Here is a 21280-nt window from a genome sequence, read left to right as displayed (position 1 = left end):
GGATGGAAAATATGGATACACCCACACACTCTTAACCAGATAAGTGTAAGGAAAAAGTTGGTATATGCATGTTTTTGTGTTTTATCTGTTCTACACCAACTTGCTACGAGGTGAGGTCACTTCCCCCTTTGGGTTAAACAGTAATTTGGAATTTTTTCATGATTCAGCTTGCCTACCCTTCCAGAAGGACACTGTGGGATCTTTAATATCCACCAATTAATGCTGGCAGACGGAACGCCCAGTTTAACGTCCATCCGAGGGACGGCACACAGTACTTGTGAAACACTAGGATCCCAGTTCATAACTACAAGAGCAATCAGTAGAGCGCATACCTCCGACAGGCTGAACAGTTTGTTTTGTATCCCAATGATAGGCCAGATCTGGACTCGGACCTGAACCAAAATCTAATCGGCTTGTTCTTGTCACCGAACTGACACATCCACCAAGTTTTGTCATAACTCGTCCATAACTTTTTTAAATATCATGTTATATATCGCGTTTCACCCGATCTCTCAATGGTGAAAAATCACTTAAAATTAAATAATTCACGTATCCAAATCCATATTCAGATCTTCGCCAAAATCTAATCGATTCGTCCTTGTAACACACACAACCTGTCCACCAAGTTTCGTCCAAATCCGTCCTTAACTGTTTGAGATATCCTGCTTTGTATCGGTTTTAGCCCTATCTCCCGGTGGTGAAGCATCACTTAAAAAATTCTACTAGACGGATTCGAATCTGGATCTTCACCAACATCTATTTGAGGGGATCTCGCGAGATCTTGCTGGCGACGGCATGGTTTTTCGAAGCTGTACACGTTCTCCACGTTTTCGAAGTGAAGTAATTGTTCACAATTGTATTTTTGTCGATACTGTCGACATCTTTTGGTGTGTGTACCTATTGTGTGTCCCTCGGAAGATTCTCGGTGTTAATCTTTCATAAATTAATCGTTTCTGTTTGCCCCGCGTGTGCGGCCTTGTAGCCTGAGGCTTCCCCAGTCGAAGTTTGTCCACTTAAGTTCCTTCCTTCGCTGTTTTTGCTTGGTTCTTAGATTTTTCCCTTCTCCCCCAAACTTCTCCGAACATCTACTCTTTGTCTGACGTTTTAACCCCCCCCCCCCAAAACAAAAACAAACAAAAAAAACATTTATTTCCCTTTCTCCACGTGTGCTGTTGTCTAATAGTGTGCTTCTGTCCGCGTGCGCTGTCTCGCCCCACCCCCATTTTCTCCTTGCCTTCCACCTTTTGCCCTGTTCACGTGACTCATGGTTGTCCCTCTAGGCCCTCTCCCCATTGGTATTTTTGTGAATATAAAATTGTTCTTCACGGTTCTGTTCAAATATGTTTAAACTTTCCCCTGCAGTGTTTTATTCAGTGGTATATTACAACACGCTGTTTTTCTTCCTATTCAAAAGGCTTTTTTCAATTTCCTCTTCAACTCATTCCACTTCAAAAAAAAATTCAATCTCTTACAATTCTTCCTCACTACATGCTCTAAATTCACACTCATTCCACCCCTCCTCCATCGTTCTTATAACAGATCGCTAACGTGAAAATCACAATAAACCCAATTTGTTATAAATGTTCGTCTTTCATTAATCATCCACTTTCTAAACTCCCCCCTTTCCCTTCCCCTCCAAATCACCCCCTCGCCCCTCCCCTTCAAAACTCCCCCCCAACCCCTCCCCTTCAAATCTCCTCCCCCTACCATCCCTCTCCAATTATCCCCCCTCCCCCTCCTCCTCAAAGCTGCCTCCTCCCCACTTCGTCTCCCTTCTATCTCATACCTCCACCTCCCCCAACCTTCTACTTTCCTCTGCCCCCCCCCCCTCAATCAACCCCTCACTGTGCCTCATTCCATCACCATCAAACCTTTCTGTCCTCCTCAGCCTTCCCTTTCTTGTAACTCTTCTATAATCTCTGACACACTATCAACTGCTCTCACTACCTCCCCCTCTCATCCTTCATCTGACCCTACCCCTCCCCTCCCCTTTCCTGCACCCGATGCTCCCCCTCTCTCCTCATTAACGGTATGGACCTCAAGCATCAGGGGGCTTTGCTCAAACCTGATTGATCTCCCCATTCAGATTGCTTCTGACAATCCAGACTTGATCTGCTGAACAGAAACTTTCCTCCTTCAAGATGTCTCTGATTCCTTAATATATTTTCCTGGTTACCCCCTCCTCCGGTATGATAGACCTGAGCCTCGTCCTGGTGGTGGGGTTGCGATCTTTATCAAAAACTCTCTTCCTCACTCTCCTTGCACTGCCCTCTCTCCACCCCACCCCCAGGAGTACCTCTGGCTATGGCTTCCTCTCCGCTCCCACCTTTTGTTCATATGTGTTCTGTACCATCCTCCAAACAGTGATGACTCCATTTACATTTCGCTGTCTGACAACATGGACCAACTTATATCAACTCAACCAAACTCTCTCTTCCCCATATGTGGCGACTTCAACTGTCATCATGCCAGCTGGCTGCGTGTGGGTTCCTCTCTCACCAGCCATGGCACCTCAGCAAAGGACTTCTGTGACTCATTGGGACTGACACAATCTGTCAATTTCCCGACCCGGATCTCAGTCAATGGAGTATCTCCTCTTCTAGACTTGGTCATGACTAACTTCCCTGCAAATGTCTGCTGCTCTTCTTCTGCTCCAATCGGTTCTTCTGATCATGTGCTTTTTAAAGTGGACATCTCTCTGGCCATTCTCAAAGAGCCTCCTCAGCGCCGACGAGTCTGGCATTTCGCTCAGGCTGACTGGCACGGTCTGCAAGCAGCCATCAATCTTCTGGACTGGTCTCCCATCTCTACTGCCTCTGACATCGATTCTTCCTGGGAATTCTTCCAAAGCAAACTGCTCTCTCTCTTGCACAGATTTATCCCATCTCGTCTTCAGTTGTCTTACCCTTCCTCCCCTCCATAGTACACTGAATCTTATGGTGAGGCAGTTGCCCTGAAACAACTTGCCTTTGCCTCTTGAAAGGCAAATCCAACTAAAGGCAATCTCAGTTCCTTCCATCAAGCTCGGAACAAGTGTGTGTCTACCCTCAGGAGTGCCAGGAAGCATTATCTCTCCACACTCAAGAATGAACTCTCAAACCTGTCTCATTCCTCCAAATCCTGGTGGCATCTGGTCAAATCCGTTTCTGGTGTTTGTTCCCCTACCATCCCCTCCCTTACCTCAAATGGCTACACAGTTGACACCGCACGTGACAAAGCCGAATGCCTCAACTCTGTGTTTACCTCAAAATCTTGTGTCCCAAAGCCATCTCTCTCGTTTCCTACCTTACCCAGTCGAATCCAACTGCTCCTGGACTCTGTGTCCTTCTCTCCTGACAAGGTGGAGAAGTTTTTGTCAAACATCCACTCTGGTTCTGCAACTGGACCAGACGGCATCAGCCCACGGGTCCTAAAATCCTGCTCTGCCGCTCTATCTCACCCTCTCTCTGTTCTTGTCACCCTCTCTTTTGCTCAAGGTCATCTGCCAGCATCTTGGAAATCAGTAAACATTACCGCTTTGCACAAAAAATGTGCAAAAACAGATCCTTGCAACTACAGACCAATCAGCCTGCTCCCAATTATCAGCAAAGTCATGGAATCCATCATTGCTTCGGATGTCAAATCCTTCCTCTTCTCCAATGGCTTGATCTCTGATCATCAATTTGGATTCAGACCAGGTCATTCTACTCTGGAGATGTTGCTTCTGCTGTCTCAACAATGGATGGAGGTTATAAATGCCAAACAGGAAATCTGAGCTGTCTCCGTTGACATATCACGTGCCTTCGATACGGTCTGGCACCCAGCTATGCTCACCAAACGCTCCTCCTATGGTATCCATGGAAATCTCCACGCATGGCTTGCAGACTTCGTGTCTTGTCGTAGTCAACGTGTGGCCCTGAATGGATTTCTCTCATCTCCCCTTCCTGTTCTGGCTGGAGTTAGCCAAGGTTGTGTTCTGGGCCCTGTGCTATTTCTGGTCTTCATCAATGATCTCTCCGACTCTCTGGAAAATCCTCTCTATCTCTTTGCTGATGACTCCACTCTCTGCCGCTCCATTCCTCATCCCTCAGATCGGCAGTCTGCAGCCTCCTCACTCTCTGCAGACCTGGACAAAATCACAAGCTGGTCAAACACATGGAACATTACTTTCAATCCTGACAAATCTCACACTCTTACTATGTCTCTCCGAAAAGACTGCCTGGAAAACCCTCCCATCTACTTTCTCAACAATCCTCTCTAAGAAATTGTGTCGCTCAAGCTTTTGGGTCTCACTTTCTGCCATGATCTTTCTTGGGAAAACCACATTTCCAAGCTTGCCTCCAAAGCCAGTCACCGACTGGGCATCCTCCATCGTGCGATGTCCTTCCTTGGCACACCTGAGCTCCTCACCGCAAACAAGGCTTTCCTCCGCAGCTCAATGGAATACTGTTTCCCCCTCTGGGCCGGTGCTTCTGCATCACAACTAGCTCGGCTTCACGCTGTTGAAACCAAAGCTTTCAGAATAATTGAAATCTCCTGCGATGAAGCTAACTCCGAGGGCCTTTCACTCATTCACCGCACGCAGGTTGGTGGTCCTTCTGTCTTCTATCGACTCCTCTCCGGCCTTGCTCCCACAGCTGTCTCTGTGCTCTGTCCCCCAAATATTCCTACAGGTCGCACAAGATCTGCCAGCAACCCTCTTATGGTTAAACTGCCAAAATCTAAGCTCTCTGCTCACCTTCACTCTCTCATTCCCCTTTTCTCCCACCTCTGGAACAAACTCCCCCTCTCCCTTCAATCCCACTCTACCCTCCAGGTCTTTAAAACAGCTGTGCACTACCATCTCTTATCTTCCCCCATCCAAAACCTTGATCTTTTCTACCCCCGCTAATTCACCCCAAATACACGTTTTTGAAATTCCAACTTCTTTCCTGGAAGTCCTTCCAGTGTCCATATGTTTCATACCTCTCCCACCCCCCTCCCCCCCCCACCCAAGCCCTCTCCCTCCCACATTTCTCTCGATGTCTCTGCTCTCAAATGTTGTGTTTGTGTCCTTCGCCCTCTCTCCCCATCTTGTCTAACGCTCCCCTTATTTTGTGTTTTATGTGTCGGTTTGACTTTTTGTGTGATTAATGTTAGCTCTTTTACGAAGCTTGATCTTGTATACCAAAAAAAAAAAAATCTAAACATTTCGTCCTTGTAACATACACTACCTCTCTGCCAAATTTCGGCCGAATCAGTCCACAACTTTTTGATATCTTGTTCATAGACAAACAGACAAATAAATGAAAACTCGGTCAGAGACCGAGGACCTGCCGGAATGTACCTTGCCTTTTTATTTGCGCCTCCCAATTGAAGCCCCGCCCTTAGGGTGGGTACCGTTGCTCGTAATATATAATGGCGATACAACAATTTTTACCGCTTTGCTTTGAAGAACGGGAATGAAGGGGGAGTAGCGTGTTAATATATGTGGTTGAAGGCTTTGGGTGGTGAGGGGGCTTGAAGCCAGATTTTAATCTTACAGCCACCATGTTGGTGCTCGTCGTCACTGTGATGCGAAGCAAAAGACGCCTCAGAGCTGTCACATTCACAATCGCTATGTCGTATGTACTCCCGATACGTGTTTCCTTCATTGTAAAAACTACCAAGTCAACAGTTAAAAAGATTTTGAGCTGTTAGGTGTCACGGCCTTGGCAATATCGATGGAGACAGCGATCTATTAGCTTATACACCACCCAAATAGCTATGTGGAATTCTCTCATGTAGAGATTAAGCCAACGTCATTTGAACTTTGGCAGAGGTCATTGTTTACTTTTAATGATGTTTATATACGAATCAAAAAGAAGATAATTGGTTTTGGGTCGTCCTTTCCACATATCTCGTGGGATTGTGAGTTGGAGAGACGACCGGCTGTAAGATTAAAATCTGGCTTCAAGCCCCCTCACCAATCAAAATATATTCTGGCGAATCTATTCCGGCAAGTAACTAACCGACCAACATACTTGCCGTAATCTATTCTGGCAAATAACCAACCAACCCACATACTACCAACCAAGTAACAAACAGACAAATAGACAGGGGTGAAAACATAACCTCCATCCACCTTTGGTGGCGGAGGTAAAGAAATCAGGATGAAGGTCCCAATGAAAATCCGCCTCATCGCAGCTTCATTTAAACCGTCGAATCCTTCTGCTGTATCATCCCGCCTCGCCCCGGCTTTACACTGCGGTCACGATTTTCACGTTTTGGGTGACCATGAGCTTGACCTTGGGCCTAGAGAGTTAAAAATTGGGCACAGTCTATTCCAGGGCAATGCAAATTTGTGTGTAAAGTATGGCGATGCTATGTGCAATGATGTAGATGTAGTATTGTGCACAAACGAACAAACAGACAGATGAAAAATCGGTCAGAGACCGAGGACTTGCCGGAATGTACTTTTTTATCGGCCATTTTGGATCAAGTTTTTCGGTTTTTCCAAGATGGCGGCCGAAACACGTGACCGATGACGTCATCATTATTATTTTTTCTCCACCAATTTATGCCGACATGGCGCTCAAGAAATTGCATTTTGATTGGATGAAGTCTTGTACTTGTCGAATTATGACGTCATAATGGAGGCCTTGGGCCTAGAGAGTTAAAAATTGGGCACAGTCTATTCCAGGGCAAGGCAAATATGTGTGTAAAGTATGGCGATGCTATGTGCAACGATGTAGACGTAGTACTGCACACAAACAGACAAACAGATGAAAAATCGGTCAGAGACCGAGGACTTGTTGGAATGTACTTTTTTTTTTGATTTGCCAACCAATCCCCACCATCACGGTCGTCTCTCCAATGCACAATCCCACGAGATATGCGGAAAGGACGACCCAAAACCAATTATCTTTTTAAGATTTGCTTTTGTTGAGGCTTTTGTGTAAAAACAATTATGGCGGCCGAACCACGTGACCAATGACGTCATCATTATTTGTTTTCTAAACTAATTTATTCCTAGATTATGCTCAAGAAATTTCATCTTAATCGGATGAAGTTTTCTACTTGTCGAATTATAATGTCAGAATGGAGGCACCTATGACATCATCATTAACATATTTTAATCCCCATGGAGAGTTCTTTACAATGAGCCATGTCTCAATTTTTTCTATTCAGCACTTTCGGAGATGTAGATGTGCAAAGTTTTTCGGTTTTTCCAAGATGGCGGCCAAACCACGTGACCGATGACGTCATCATTATTTGTTTTCTAAACTAATTTATTCCTAGATTATGCTCAAGAAATTTCATCTTGATCGGATGAAGTTTTGTACTTGTTGAATTATGACGTCATAATGGAGGCACCTATGACATCATCATTAAGATATTTTATTCCCCATGGAGAGTTCTTTGCAATGAGCGATGTCTCAATTTTTTATATTCAGCAATTTCGGAGTTATGGAGGTGCAAACTTTTTCGGTTTTTCCAAGATGGGGGCCGAACCACGTGACCGATGACATCATCATTCTTTTTTGTCTGCACCAATTTATGCCGACATGGCGCTCACGAAATTGCATCTTGATTGGATGAAGTTTTGTACTTGTCGAATTATCGAATTATGACGTCATATTGGAGGCCTTGGGCCTGGAGAGTTAAAAATTGGGCACAGTCTATTTCAGGGCAAGGCAAATATGTGTGTAAAGTATGGCGATGCTATGTGCAACGATGTAGACGTAGTACTGTGCACAAACAGACAAACAGATGAAAAATCGGTCAGAGACCGAGGACTTGTCGGAATGTACTTTTTTTTTTGATTTGCCAACCAATCCCCACCATCACGGTCGTCTCTCCAACGCACAATCCCACGAGATATGCGGAAAGGACGACCCAAAACCAATTATCTTTTTAAGATTTGCTTTTGTTGAGGCTTTTGTGTAAAAACAATTATGGCGGCCGAACCACGTGACCAATGACGTCATCATTATTTGTTTTCTAAACTAATTTATTCCTAGATTATGCTCAAGAAATTCATCTTAATCGGATGAAGTTTTGTACTTGTCGAATTATGATGTCATAATGGAGGCACCTATGACATCATAATTAACATATTTTATTCCCCATGGAGAGTTCTTTACAATGAGCCATGTCTCAATTTTTTCTATTCAGCACTTTCGGAGATATAGATGTGCAAAGTTTTTCGGTTTTTCCAAGATGGCGGCCAAACCACGTGACCGATGACGTCATCATTAGTTTTTTTTCTCCACCAGTTTATACCGACATGGCGCTCAAGAAATTGCATCTTGATTGGATGAAGGTTTGTACTTGTCGAATTATTGAATTATGACGTCATAATGGAGGCCTTGGGTCTGGAGAGTTAAAAAAATGGGCACAGTCTATTCCAGGGCAAGACCAATATGTTTGTAAAGTATGGCGATGCTATGTGCAACGGTGTAGACGTAGTACTGCACACAAACAGACAAACAGACAGACAGACAAACCAACCAACATACTTGCCGGAATCTTTTCCGGCAAGTAACAAACAGACAGGGGTGAAAACATAACCTCCATCCACCTTCGGTGGCGCAGGTAACTAGGTGTAGATTCGAACCAGGCTCGACAGCTGAGAGGAGAGTGCACATACATGTAGGCTATCCTACCAGCCCTTGGGATGAACATGCCATTAGGTAAAGAGCTAACTCACGTTCTGCAACCATTGCATGGTCATTGGGCAACAGATATTCCCAAAATTTACATCACATTGGACTATTCCAACTGACCTATTCCAATTGTTCTTAAGAATTTGAACAAATGGAAGACAACAGCTCATGCCAATGCTTAAAAATGACAGATTTGGAAATAATTACTTCCATAATTATTTACAAATCCATCCAGAATAGCCTTAAAACGTGGAATTGTGCAATGTCATTTTGCTACAGACATTTAACAAAAGTTTGTTGAAAGTGTCAATGACATGATCTGATTGGCTGTTTTCTCTCCAAAGGCAAATTAACACACGAGTCTGCAGAGTGTTCCAAAAAGACATGGACAACTTTTGTTTCTAATAGACTGAATTTAGTTCCACAAATGGTACAACGATAACCTTTATTTTATATGATACAGAAAGTCAAAGTTTTCTTTATTTTAAAGTCTGGTGGTTTATTGTAAAAGAAAATGGCGACTCCTCGAGAGAAAGCTCAGTGCGCTGAATTCTTCATCAAGACGAGTTCCGACCCCCAAGTTCAGCGTATTTTCCGTACAGGTTATGGAAGGAATCCGCCATTGCAGACTAGTATCAGAGAGTGGTACAAGAGGCTTAAGCAGACCGGAAGTTGTCAGAAACAGAAAAGTACCGCTCGACCAAGCACAGGTGCAGCAGACATTGAACGAGTGTGGGAATCATTTCAACAAAGTCCCAGAAATCAATCTGACACACATCCAGAGAACTGGGACTACAAACAACCACTGTACACAGGATTTTGCATCCAGAGAACTGGGACTACCAACCACCACTGTACACAGGATTTTGCATCCAGAGAACTGGGACTACCAACCACCACTGCACACAGGATTTTGCATCCAGAGAATTGGGACTACCAACCACCACTGTACATAGGATTTTGCATCCAGAGAACTGGGACTACCAACCACCACTGTACACAGGATTTTGCATCCAGAGAACTGGGACTACCAACCACCATTGTACACAGGATTTTGCATCCAGAGAACTGGGACTACCAACCACCACTGTACATAGGATTTTGCATCCAGAGAACTGGGACTACCAACCACCACTGTACACAGGATTTTGCATCCAGAGAACTGGGACTACCAACCACCATTGTACACAGGATTTTGCATCCAGAGAACTGGGACTACCAACCACCACTGTACATAGGATTTTGCATCCAGAGAACTGGGACTATCAACCATCACTGTACACAGGATTTTGCATCCAGAGAACTGGGACTACCAACCACCACTGTACACAGGATTTTGCATCCAGAGAACTGGGACTACCAACCACCACTGTACACAGGATTTTGCATCCAGAGAACTGAGACTACCAACCACCACTGTACACAGGATTTTGCATCCCGAGAACTGGGACTACCAACCGCCACTGCACACAGGATTTTGTATGAAAGACTGAAGCTTTATGTTTATAAGGTGCAGATTCTGCAGGAACTCAAACCAAATAACGAACCCAAACACAAGGCGTTTGCCTTGGAAATGCTCAGTCGCACAGAGGATGATGAAGATTACCTGAAAAGCTCATGTTCACAGACAAAGCCTGGTTTCATGTATTGGGAACGGTCACCTGGCACAATGTGAGATCTGGGGCTCTGAAAATGCCCACGTGGTCAATGAACACATACGTGAGAGTCCAAAGGTCAATGTGTGGTGTGGCCTTCTCAATGACCACTTGGTGGGACAGCTTTTTTTTGCGGAGGACACAGTGACCTCAACAATTTACATGAACATGTTGGAATGATTCACCTTCCCACAAATTGAAGACCTGCAGCCCGATATCATTTTTCAATAGGACGGCGTGTCCCCTCATTGGGCCCTGGTCATTTGAGCCGTCCTGAATGAAAAATTTCCTGGTTGCTGGATTGACCGAGACGGACCAACTGCCTGGCCGCCACGATCACCAGACATAACCACCCTTAATTTTTTTTCTATGGGAGTTTGTCAAAGATGTTGTCTACAACAACAAGGTGGCAAACCTGGAGGATCTTCGTTCTCGGATCACAGCTGCATGTGCAGTGGTGGACACAAATATGCTGAGGCAAACATCGCAAGATCTTGTGTACCGCCTTGATGTCCTACACATGACAAACGGAGCTCACCTTGAAGTGGATTGATAGTTTCCGCAAAACCTTATTAGTTTCTGTATCATAAAAACCAAAGGGCATCGTGTATCATTTGTGGTTGTAAATAAATTAACAACCAAATTTGTCCGGGTCTTTTTGGAACACCCTGTATAATTGAACCAGTGGTTATGAATTAGAAACTGTGCATATTGTCTTTATGTCCAAATCCTCTTGGGACGATAGACTACTCTTTCACAATACTTAATAAATATTAATTAATAGGTAGAGACATGACATAAACAGGATAATCCAAAAGTACTCATGAGTTGTGCTTGGAACCCTGTGTGTGATCCAGCAGGAGTTCCTGGGGGATGCCGCCAAACTACCGACAGCAAATCTCGTGACAGCGGAATCGCAGAGATGGAGGAACTCGGAGTGCCCTGCAACATCCGCATCACCAACATCACGTGCGACTCGTTCCGTGTGGCCTGGGACATCGAGGCCAAAGATCGTGAGCGTGTTACGCATTACTTCATTGACCTCAACAAGAAGGAAAACAAGAACTCAAACAAATTCAAGCACAAGGTGCTGTTGTCATGTGACTCAAATGTGGGAAATTAATTTCGTTGTTTTTGTTGCATATTTGTTGTCTCTATCGGTCTAAGTTGTCCACGGTGATACCATTTGACTTTGCGAGGATTACAATAGCGTTTGACTTTCAAAGGTTGTTGAACACAGGATATTCAGTCCAGCAACAAATTAAATGTTGCTTGATGCTGAGTCAAAGACAAGAATAGGCCCTTCATCGAAACAACTTGACTCAACTTAAGATTCAATGTTGTGCAGCTTCTCTAAATTGTTCAGTTTTTCTTTTATCAATTCGTGAAAACTGATCAATATTTTGGTATATGGATCCATTTCACTAAATAACGCCGAATTAATGAATCTTGTATCAATTGATGACGTCACACCAATCTCGGTTTATCCAACCTGGGGAGGAATCGGTTGTACCGAGTTTCATTCATGAGAAAAATCATATTGTTACTGCTCATTGTACATTTAAAGTTTGATTTGTTGTTGATTACACAAGTGAGAAGAATATCTTAAGAAGATAGCTTTGTTTGAGAAAACACTGGGTCACATTCGTAAGTACTATATTTATTTCTATATATATATATATACTAGCCGACCAATGACCCGTTGGGTCAATGTTATTATATTGTTACAGACGTGGCTTAGATGTTATTAACGCACAGGTTGTAAACCTGGTGCGTTATAGCGTTTGCCTGGGAATTTCGGGCGCTCAAAAGTGAAGCTAGTTTACCGAGCGGTTTGGTATGACCACGCCTGCACAAGTTACCCGATTATACCCGAACGTTGACTAATCGCGCTACGCTAGATCAATGAAGGAAAAGACACACGGCTGGGATTAAAATGACACGACACCATGGATACGGTTCTCAAGACCTCCGGAGGAGATTATATTCGTTCGGAAGGTCAGATTACAGGGACGAGAGGTACAACATAGAAAGACAAGCACTTAGACACAATCTTATATTAACCCCAACAGACGACAGATAAACGGGACAAAAGGCTGACTCACACGGGAATTGATGGCTAGGAAAGGCAGGATCGATGGCTCCAGGTGCACCTGGGCTCAGGGACAGAATCGACTCGGTCCGGTCCAGAGATGCGGGAGGTCTCACAGCGCTCGAGGTAGTGACTTGCTCTTCTTCAAGCTGGGGGCGCATCTCACCTCACATCCGGTGAGTCGCTTCGTATATCCGGCGGGGAGTGACACGCCCTCGGCTCGTTAGCTCCGCCCCAGATGGAATCGGCACGTCGCCTCTCATTGGGTGCGTGCGGGGGGGGGTTACCGGCTCCGCCCTTGACGGGGGACTGACAAGGAGCCCCTTCGTGGTAACCCCGTGGAGCGCATGGTCCGGAGCGCATTGTCAATGGCGGCTAACCGAGCCGGTGTGATGACGCACACTCCCCCGCGCAGCGTCGTTGTTGTTGTAATTGTTGTTGTAGTTGTAGTTGTAGTTGTTGTTGTTGTTGTTTGGGGAAGAAGATGGAAGGAGGTATGGGAAAGGTCCTAAACTCACTACTGGTGCCATATAATCACATTCTGGTGCAACGAAGAGTCAGAATTAATGGAAAGGAGTCCTTAACTGACATAGACTAAGAATAACTAGCAAGATGTCCGAAAGTTGTCTACATGAGATGCGGTGGACCTGGGCACGACATTTAATGGGGGAAAAAGGGGAAGGTCGGCTCTACTGATTGTTGTTTACAGACAATGGGACTAGGGAATGGGGGATTGGGGATAGTTGGGGGGTATTGGGGAAATAGGGGAATATTTACAAGCGGATATGGAGGCCAAATTCCATATTCGCAACATTGCACCCTTCTCTACCCTCGGGGCGTCCCGACCCGATAAATTTTTACCTACTTTAGTGTGGCACGCAATGTAGTTCCCTCTACTATTAACTCTACCCTGAGTGCGACAGTTTTACAGATATTCACAAATGAGTAAATATGTCCCCCTGCGACGTTGCACCCTTCTCCTCACAGAAACACACCCACAGGATAACCGAATCCGGAAAGAATCCTCAAACTAAACATACAGCCGGTAGGGAGCATTATTTACACAAGACTACGCTGATATTTACACTACGATCCAGGACCTGTTTTGGAGGAACACATGCAGATGTTATGCATAGAGAGAGCACGCATGCTAGCATCGATACACCAACCCACGAGTGCTCTGTGGCCTACGGCCTTTAATAATGTGCAGAGCACCCCTTCCAAGCATCAAGCACCACCCCATCACACAGTGAGCACCATCCGGTGCACCAATAAAGTGTCTATAAATCATTGTGTGGTGTCGCAGCCGGCCGATGTTCTGCCGCTGGTCTTGCCTTCGTGTGGTGCACTTGGCCTTCTTACTTCTTTTTAAAAATAAAGAAAGGCGCCAACCGCGTCCATTTCTTTATTGTGGTCGTCAGGGGGCCAACTGTTAGTGGTTCACCTGTTTGGCATAGGTGCCACGTTGACCCATAGGTCCTTCCACGGGTGGTGCTTGGCCGCAAAAGAGCTGCGGTCCATTGTGGGTGGCCACAAACATTGCGGTCCATATGGTGTATCGATCCAAGCAGCAAACAGCGAAAGTGCAGGCCCACAACTGCGAAGCCAGCACCTCTCTCTCCTCTCTCTCTACCCCAAAGCCAGATCCTCGGAGGTGGGAGACAAAAGAAGCAGACAAGTGAGTAAGGTGGTAAGGGCGCAAAAGTGCACGCAATGTAAGGTAATGCACACTGGGGGCACATGGGAACCAGGTGAGACAGGTACGTTCCTACCGTACGCCCCCCCCCACCAGGTAACCTACATGGCCCCTCCCTTACCCCTTACTGTATCCACAAAACACAACACTACCCATAAACATCTACTTTACAAATCAACAAACATCCCTACTGTCTTCCCCGTTCCTCCCATAAACCAAATTCGTCTTCTCTCCCTCCTAACCAATCAAATTTGCTATTTCCAACTTTCCTCAAAATTTGCCATCTCCAACTCATCATCAGTCCCTCCTAAGGAGGGAGAGATGGGATCACCCCAATGTCTCATCCACGTCGTGATGCGTCTCACAAATCCTCACAGCAATTCTCATTTCCTGCACCAAAACAAAGAAAACACAGGTGTGGAGTCATCATCATCACCACAGGTAAGTGGCTGCGTATGGTGCGACAGGTTCATCAATCCTAACTATGTCCTAAATGACTTTATCAACTTTACACTACCCGGGGTCTTTCTCCGGCCAAACCATTGGCCCTCTTACACTATGGGTTCTAAAAACCAATTCCCATTGGCCAAACTGTGGTGCTTTTCAATTTGGGGTCTCACTCCCCCGATTCATCTCCCGGTGCCCTCGCACAATTTCCGGGCTGTGGCGTGTACCTCTCCCAGCGGGTCTACCCACCTGCACACCTCCGCCACTGCAGTTGCCTCCGAGCTTACCTGCTCCCTGCCCTAACCTAACTACCTGGGGAAGGCCCTCTGGCCCTCTCCCCACTCGGTGCCCTCTCTGGCACTGGGCTACCCGGGTCCGTCCTCCGGATCCTCGGGCCCCACTGACACTAACGGCTCCCAGAGCCCACCTGCGGCCTCACCTGGCCGACATCCTCACAGTGGTGGAGTGCCCAACCAACTACACGCACTAACAGGCTGCACGCCCAGCCATTTCCACAACACTAATGCACCCATCCACAACACCATTCTGCAACCGCACCACAAATGCCAATATCCAACCACAATTTACCTATACCCTCTACCTAACACTTACACTACCCGCCCCGGGTATCCGTGAAAGGGGTCCACTCTTCCCCCATCCACACCTTCGCACCATGCACACCACTCCGTACCACTTACTCCAACTCTCTCCACACACCTGTACTTGCACACCTGTGCTCTCACACCTGGTGCCACCTGCACCCTTCTCTCCCCAAGCGCATTCGCGCTGATCCACTCACTCACTACTCATACACTGTTCCACACACCGTCCAGTTGCACACCTGTGCAATCACACCTGTTCAACTCTCAACCACACGGCATCATCTCATCTAACTACTCCCCTCTGAAACTTGCGCTTCCCAGTCGTCCCTTTAAACTATTGCGCTCCCACGTCATTATCATCCATACTAATCTACCTGCGTCCCCACTACAGGTATCAGTCACTAACTAAACTTAACGTTACCTACTGTCATCTTCGCTAGATCCCTATCAATATCCTAACCCACCCGGGCTAGTTTTCACTGCCATACACCCCATAAGCTATTGCTCCTTTGCCCCCACATGGGAAGGGGGGCAAGGATGCCATCCCTCCACATCGGGGGTCTCTCACTACCAATTTTGCACATCAAATTTCAACAAATCAAAAATTTGCCAATCACTACCCATCATCTGCCAATCACTACTGCCAATCCCTTGCCAATCATCAAATTTTGTTTTTCCAATTTCGGGGCCAAAACACTAACCTCATCACCCAGTCTACTCACTAATGCCTCTCGGTGCGCCAATCCCTGTCCAAAGCCCGGCTTCGTAAAGCCAAGCAATGGATGCTGGTTGTTTTGTGCCGGCGGCTGGATGCGTCCGGCATTCGGGGCAGGGACGGGGGCTTACCCGGGCCGAGGTCCCACGCACCATCTCGGCACGGAGCCATCCAATGTCCCGCTCTCGACCTGCCGGCACGTTTCACCAAAAAGTGGTCGCCATGACGACCCTTTCTATCGGGCTGCCAGCTCCGCCTAGTGGAGCACGGTCGCAGCCGTTCAAAGCGAGGCCCGGCACGCACCGAGGGCCCGATTCGGCTATAAGTCGTTCTAGACTCTACCCCGTCTAACGTCGATGCTTCACCTGCATGCTTACACCCCGCAGCCCGTTCCTTGCTCACACCTCCAGCCGTTTCTATGCTCCTCGTACCTTTCCTTACACACCCAGGTACTCTCATTCCACTCACAGACTTGGTCACACACCTGACCACCGAACACTTTGGCACACATTTGTTGCTCGCACACCTCACCAATACACCGCTTCGCGCCCCCTCCTCGGTCACCTCCTCTGTGACAATCACAGGTGTGCCCTCATTCGCACACCCAACCACGTGCCTCACCACCAACTCCAGCGTGCATTCCCACTCACGCTCTACCATTCCAGGTGTGCACCCTTCCATCCCAGGTGTACATCCTCGCTCACCTGTCACAACTAACTCATGCTCCATGTCACTCTCACTACTTTCACCTCCATTCCTGACAACGCACTCGCCCTTACTCCCGACAGCGCACTCTTTCCTCATGCACCTGTCCGTTACACACCTTTCTCGCGCACACTCTCCCGTTACACCCTCTGTAACACTCACCACAGGTGTGCATTCTGCCTTACTTTTGACAGCGCACTCTTTCCCCATGCACCTGTCCGTCACACACCTCTCTCGCGCACACTCTTGCGCACACTCTCCCATCACACCCTCTGTAACACTCACCACACCACGCTTCCATGTGCCCCCTCGCACACGCGCTATGACCGACTCACTCTCGCCAGCACCCTCACTCCTTGGCACGCACTTTTTCCTCACACACCCCAGAGTCGGACTTTCTCGCACACCTCCTCTTTCGCACACCAGACCTGTCGCACACTTCACCAACGGCCTCTCACGAACACCCGGGTCCATCTCGACCCCCAAGCTTCTTAAATCACCTGGCGCATCATACGCACGACCATATTGGTCACCACTTACACCGGGTCCTCTTCCTCTTCGCTTCTCCTCCATCACCTGCGAATCCCTCATCCGGTTAATGAGCACATCATCACGATCCAAACACAGACTTTGGACCAATTCTTTTATCTCCTCTTTTATCTCTTTGTTATCCCCTCTCCGTCGCTTCTTAATTTCGCTCACCCCTTCTTCCACTTCTTCTAATTTCTGCCTCACCTCTTTTATTCCCCGGTACGTCTCCTCAAGCTCGTCCTCCAAGGCTACCTTGACCGTTTCCATGTGCGTCCTCACCTGCCGGTCCTTCGTCTCCATTACCTCTATCACCTCGTCCAACCTCGTTGTCAGTCCCTCACGTACCATCTGACATTCCCTCTTTGTCGCTATTAAGTCGTTTTTTATGTCGTTTTGTGTCGATTTTAAGCCCTCTATTACCGCTGTGTTCTTCTTTACCTGGTCCCCCAACTCCTTTTGTCCCACTGTCAGTTGTTCTACTCCCAGCGTCAACTCCTCTATACCACCTTGCAATTTTACAGTCCCCTTTCTCACCTCCTTCTCCATGCGCTCCTTACAGTGCCTCACCTCCTCGCGCACTCCTCCGACCTCCTCACTCACTCCTCTTCTGATCTCCTCTCCCATCACTTGCATCTCCTGCCCAGATGCCACCCTCATCTGCTCCATTTCCTCCCTGTGAGCATCCAGTTTGGTTTCTACCCCCATTCTGACCCCCTCTATCTGCTGCCCCATTTGGTTAACTTCCCTTTCCGCTTGGTCCCTCATGTCCCTCAATTTGCCTTCCATACTGTTTTCTAACCCCTCTAACCCCTTTTGCATCCCTTCCATTTGATTCTCTTGAGCGGCCATTCTGTTTTCTACCCCCATTAACCCCTCCTGTATTTCCCCTAATCTATTGTCTAATCCCTCAAATTTGTTGTCTAGTCCCTCAAATTTGTTTCCTAATCCCTCTATTCTACTCCCTAACCCTCCGATCTGGGCCCCCATGTCCTCCCTCAATTTCTCGCTGTTGGACCCCATCCTTTGTTCTAACCGTTGGCTATTGGCCCCCATGTCCTCCCTCAATTTCTCGCTATTGGACCCCATCTTTTGTTCTAACCGTTCACTATTCTGGGCCATAAGGGCCTTCATTTGTATTAAAAAAAGGTTCAAATCCCCCAGGGGCGCTGCCACGGTCGCGGGCGCGGTCGCCGTGACCAGCGAGGCGCCATTTCGCGCGCCCGCCATGTCGGGCGCAACGACGCTAATTTGTGCGTCTGCTACCCTCGCTGCTTCGCTCTCCTCGCGTCCCTCAATTTGGTCCTGGACCGACCCTGCCTCACTCTCCCCTACCGGACCCCAGCTGTCTTGGTCTGCCATAGCGCGACTTTCAAAATTCGGGTTTTTATTTCCGTATAACAAAATCAAATTTCGCCGTTATAATTTCGCGCGGGAAACGCGCTCCGAATCGATTCTAATTGTTACAAATTTGGGCCTAATAAATTTAGTCCCGGGTTCGAATTCCACTCCTCGACACCAATTGTTACTGACGTGGCTTAGATGTTATTTACCGAGCGGTTTGGTATGACCACGCCTGCACAAGTTACCCGATTATACCCGAACGTTGACTAATCGCACTACGCTAGATCAATGAAGGAAAAGACACACGGCTGGGATTAAAATGACACGACACCATGGATACGGTTCTCAAGACCTCCGGAGGAGATTATATTCGTTCGGAAGGTCAGATTACAGGGACGAGAGGTACAACATAGAAAGACAAGCACTTAGACACAATCTTATATTAACCCCAACAGACGACAGATAAACGGGACAAAAGGCTGACTCACACGGGGATTGATGGCTAGGAAAGGCAGGATCGATGGCTCCAGGTGCACCTGGGCTCAGGGACAGAATCGACTCGGTCCGGTCCAGAGATGCGGGAGGTCTCACAGCGCTCGAGGTAGTGACTTGCTCTTCTTCAAGCTGGGGGCGCATCTCACCTCACATCCGGTGAGTCGCTTCGTATATCCGGCGGGGAGTGACACGCCCTCGGCTCGTTAGCTCCGCCCCAGATGGAATCGGCACGTCGCCTCTCATTGGGTGCGTGCGGGGGGGGTTACCGGCTCCGCCCTTGACGGGGGACTGACAAGGAGCCCCTTCGTGGTAACCCCGTGGAGCGCATGGTCCGGAGCGCATTGTCAATGGCGGCTAACCGAGCCGGTGTGATGACGCACACTCCCCCGCGCAGCGTCGTTGTTGTTGTAATTGTTGTTGTAGTTGTAGTTGTAGTTGTTGTTGTTGTTGTTTGGGGAAGAAGATGGAAAGAGGTATGGGAAAGGTCCTAAACTCACTACTGGTGCCATATAATCACATTCTGGTGCAACGAAGAGTCAGAATTAATGGAAAGGAGTCCTTAACTGACATAGACTAAGAATAACTAGCAAGATGTCCGAAAGTTGTCTACGTGAGATGCGGTGGACCTGGGCACGACATTTAATGGGGGAAAAAGGGGAAGGTCGGCTCTACTGATTGTTGTTTACAGACAATGGGACTAGGGAATGGGGGATTGGGGATAGTTGGGGGGTATTGGGGAAATAGGGGAATATTTACAAGCGGATATGGAGGCCAAATTCCATATTCGCAACAATATATAATTAAGGGGTTACCATGGTTACAGTGGGGGTCAAAGGTCAACCTATGGCGAAGATATATAATTTTCTCACACTTTCTAATAGAGAGGCAAAATGCCATATAAAACTAAATTTACTGGTTCTAATTGCTTTTATTTATCAATCCTCACATAGAAGAGCAGTTTTTAGTAATGAGCAGTGAGGAGAAGACCCCTCAGCCAATGATGTCGCCCCTCAGCCAATGATGTCGCCCCTCAGCCAATGATGTCGCTTCTCAGCCAATGATGTCGCCCCTCAGCCAATGATGCCACCCCTCAGCCAATGATGCCGCCCCTCAGCCAATGATGTCGCCCCTCAGCCAATGATGTCGCCCCTCAGCCGATGATGTCGCCCCTCAGCCAATGATGTCGCCCCTCAGCCAATGATGTCGCCCCTCAGCCAATGATGTCGCCCCTCAGCCAATGATGTCGCCCCTCAGCCAATGATGTCGCCCCTCAGCCAATGATGTCGCCCCTCAGCCAATGATGTCGCCCCTCAGCCAATGATGCTACCCCTCAGCCAATGATGCTACCCCTCAGCCAATGATGCTACACCTCAGCCAATGATGCTACCCCTCAGCCAATGATGCTACCCCTCAGCCAATGATGCTACCCCTCAGCCAATGATGCTACCCCTCAGCCAATGATGCTACCCCTCAGCCAATGATGCTACCCCTCAACCAATGATGATGATGATGCTACCCCTAGACGACCCATGACCCGTTGGGTCAATGTCAGTTTAAATAGATATGAGAATAGAACTAAAGTGAACGCTTGACATCATCAGGGAGATTATTTGGGCCAGCAAGCCATAAGGCTCACCTCTCCAGCGTTCTAAATCACTTACCTGTGACACGTGATTTCGGCCCTTATCTCCGATCACGTTGACGGAAATCACCACAGCATATCGTCAAGATCCCTCCAAAAGGCTCGTCTTTGTCACATACATCACGCAACGTGCGATCCACAGCCTCGAAACTCTCTCTCCTGATCATAGGACACTCATCCCACACGATGAGTTTTGTACTTCGAAAGAGGTCTGCGATAGTGGAATTTTTATCGATGTTGCATACGCCATCTTCCCTCGGTGTCAGAGGGATTTGGAACCTTGAGTGCGCTGTTCTTCCACCAGGCATGAGGGTAGCAGCTATGCCAGATGAGGCCACCGCAGGGGGCAACTTCTCCACTCGCTCTCACTTTAGAGAGAATCAGGTTAATAAGAAACGTCTTCCCTGTGCCTCCAGGCACGTCAATGAAAATCATTGATGACCAATTCGTGCGGATGTTGCTATTCGCGTCCATAGACGTGAGGTGTGATTCGTTGTCCGCGTCCGTAGCGCCGTCGGAGGGTTGATACGACATTCTTCCTGCAAATAGTATTGTGTTTGTGCTATCGTTTTGCCGATCATCAAATGACAAATAAATTACATTGTGAAAATTAAAGATTTCAAATAAACCTATTTAAAGTGTATGCGCATATAAATAATTTTTAAAAATCGAAGAAATATCTCTCGGTAATTTCCTGAAACATATTTTACTTCCGGGTAATAATGTTGAATGAAATGACGAAGATATATACTG

General features: G+C 47.3%; 1 protein-coding gene across 2 annotated transcripts in view; it reads left to right on the top strand.

Annotated features, from left to right (window-relative positions):
- Positions 1-21280, top strand: part of LOC137433073 (phytanoyl-CoA hydroxylase-interacting protein-like) — a 163455-nt gene that overhangs the window by 23003 nt on the left and 119172 nt on the right. The window contains exon 2 of one of the 2 annotated variants that reach the window (XM_078783921.1): positions 11122-11348. In XM_078783921.1, coding sequence (XP_078640047.1) covers positions 11122-11348 — 227 coding nt within the window. Of the gene's footprint in view, positions 1-11118; positions 11349-21280 lie in introns of both variants that reach the window. The other variant, XM_068125523.2, reaches the window with a different exon arrangement.

The sequence above is a fragment of the Myxine glutinosa genome, chromosome 8 (assembly GCF_964187855.1).
Source record: "Myxine glutinosa chromosome 8, kmMyxGlut1.1, whole genome shotgun sequence".
NCBI classification, from domain to species: Eukaryota; Metazoa; Chordata; class Myxini; order Myxiniformes; family Myxinidae; genus Myxine; species Myxine glutinosa.
The sequence above is the reverse complement of the archived record's forward strand: the minus strand, read 5'-3'. Positions and strand labels throughout refer to the sequence as shown.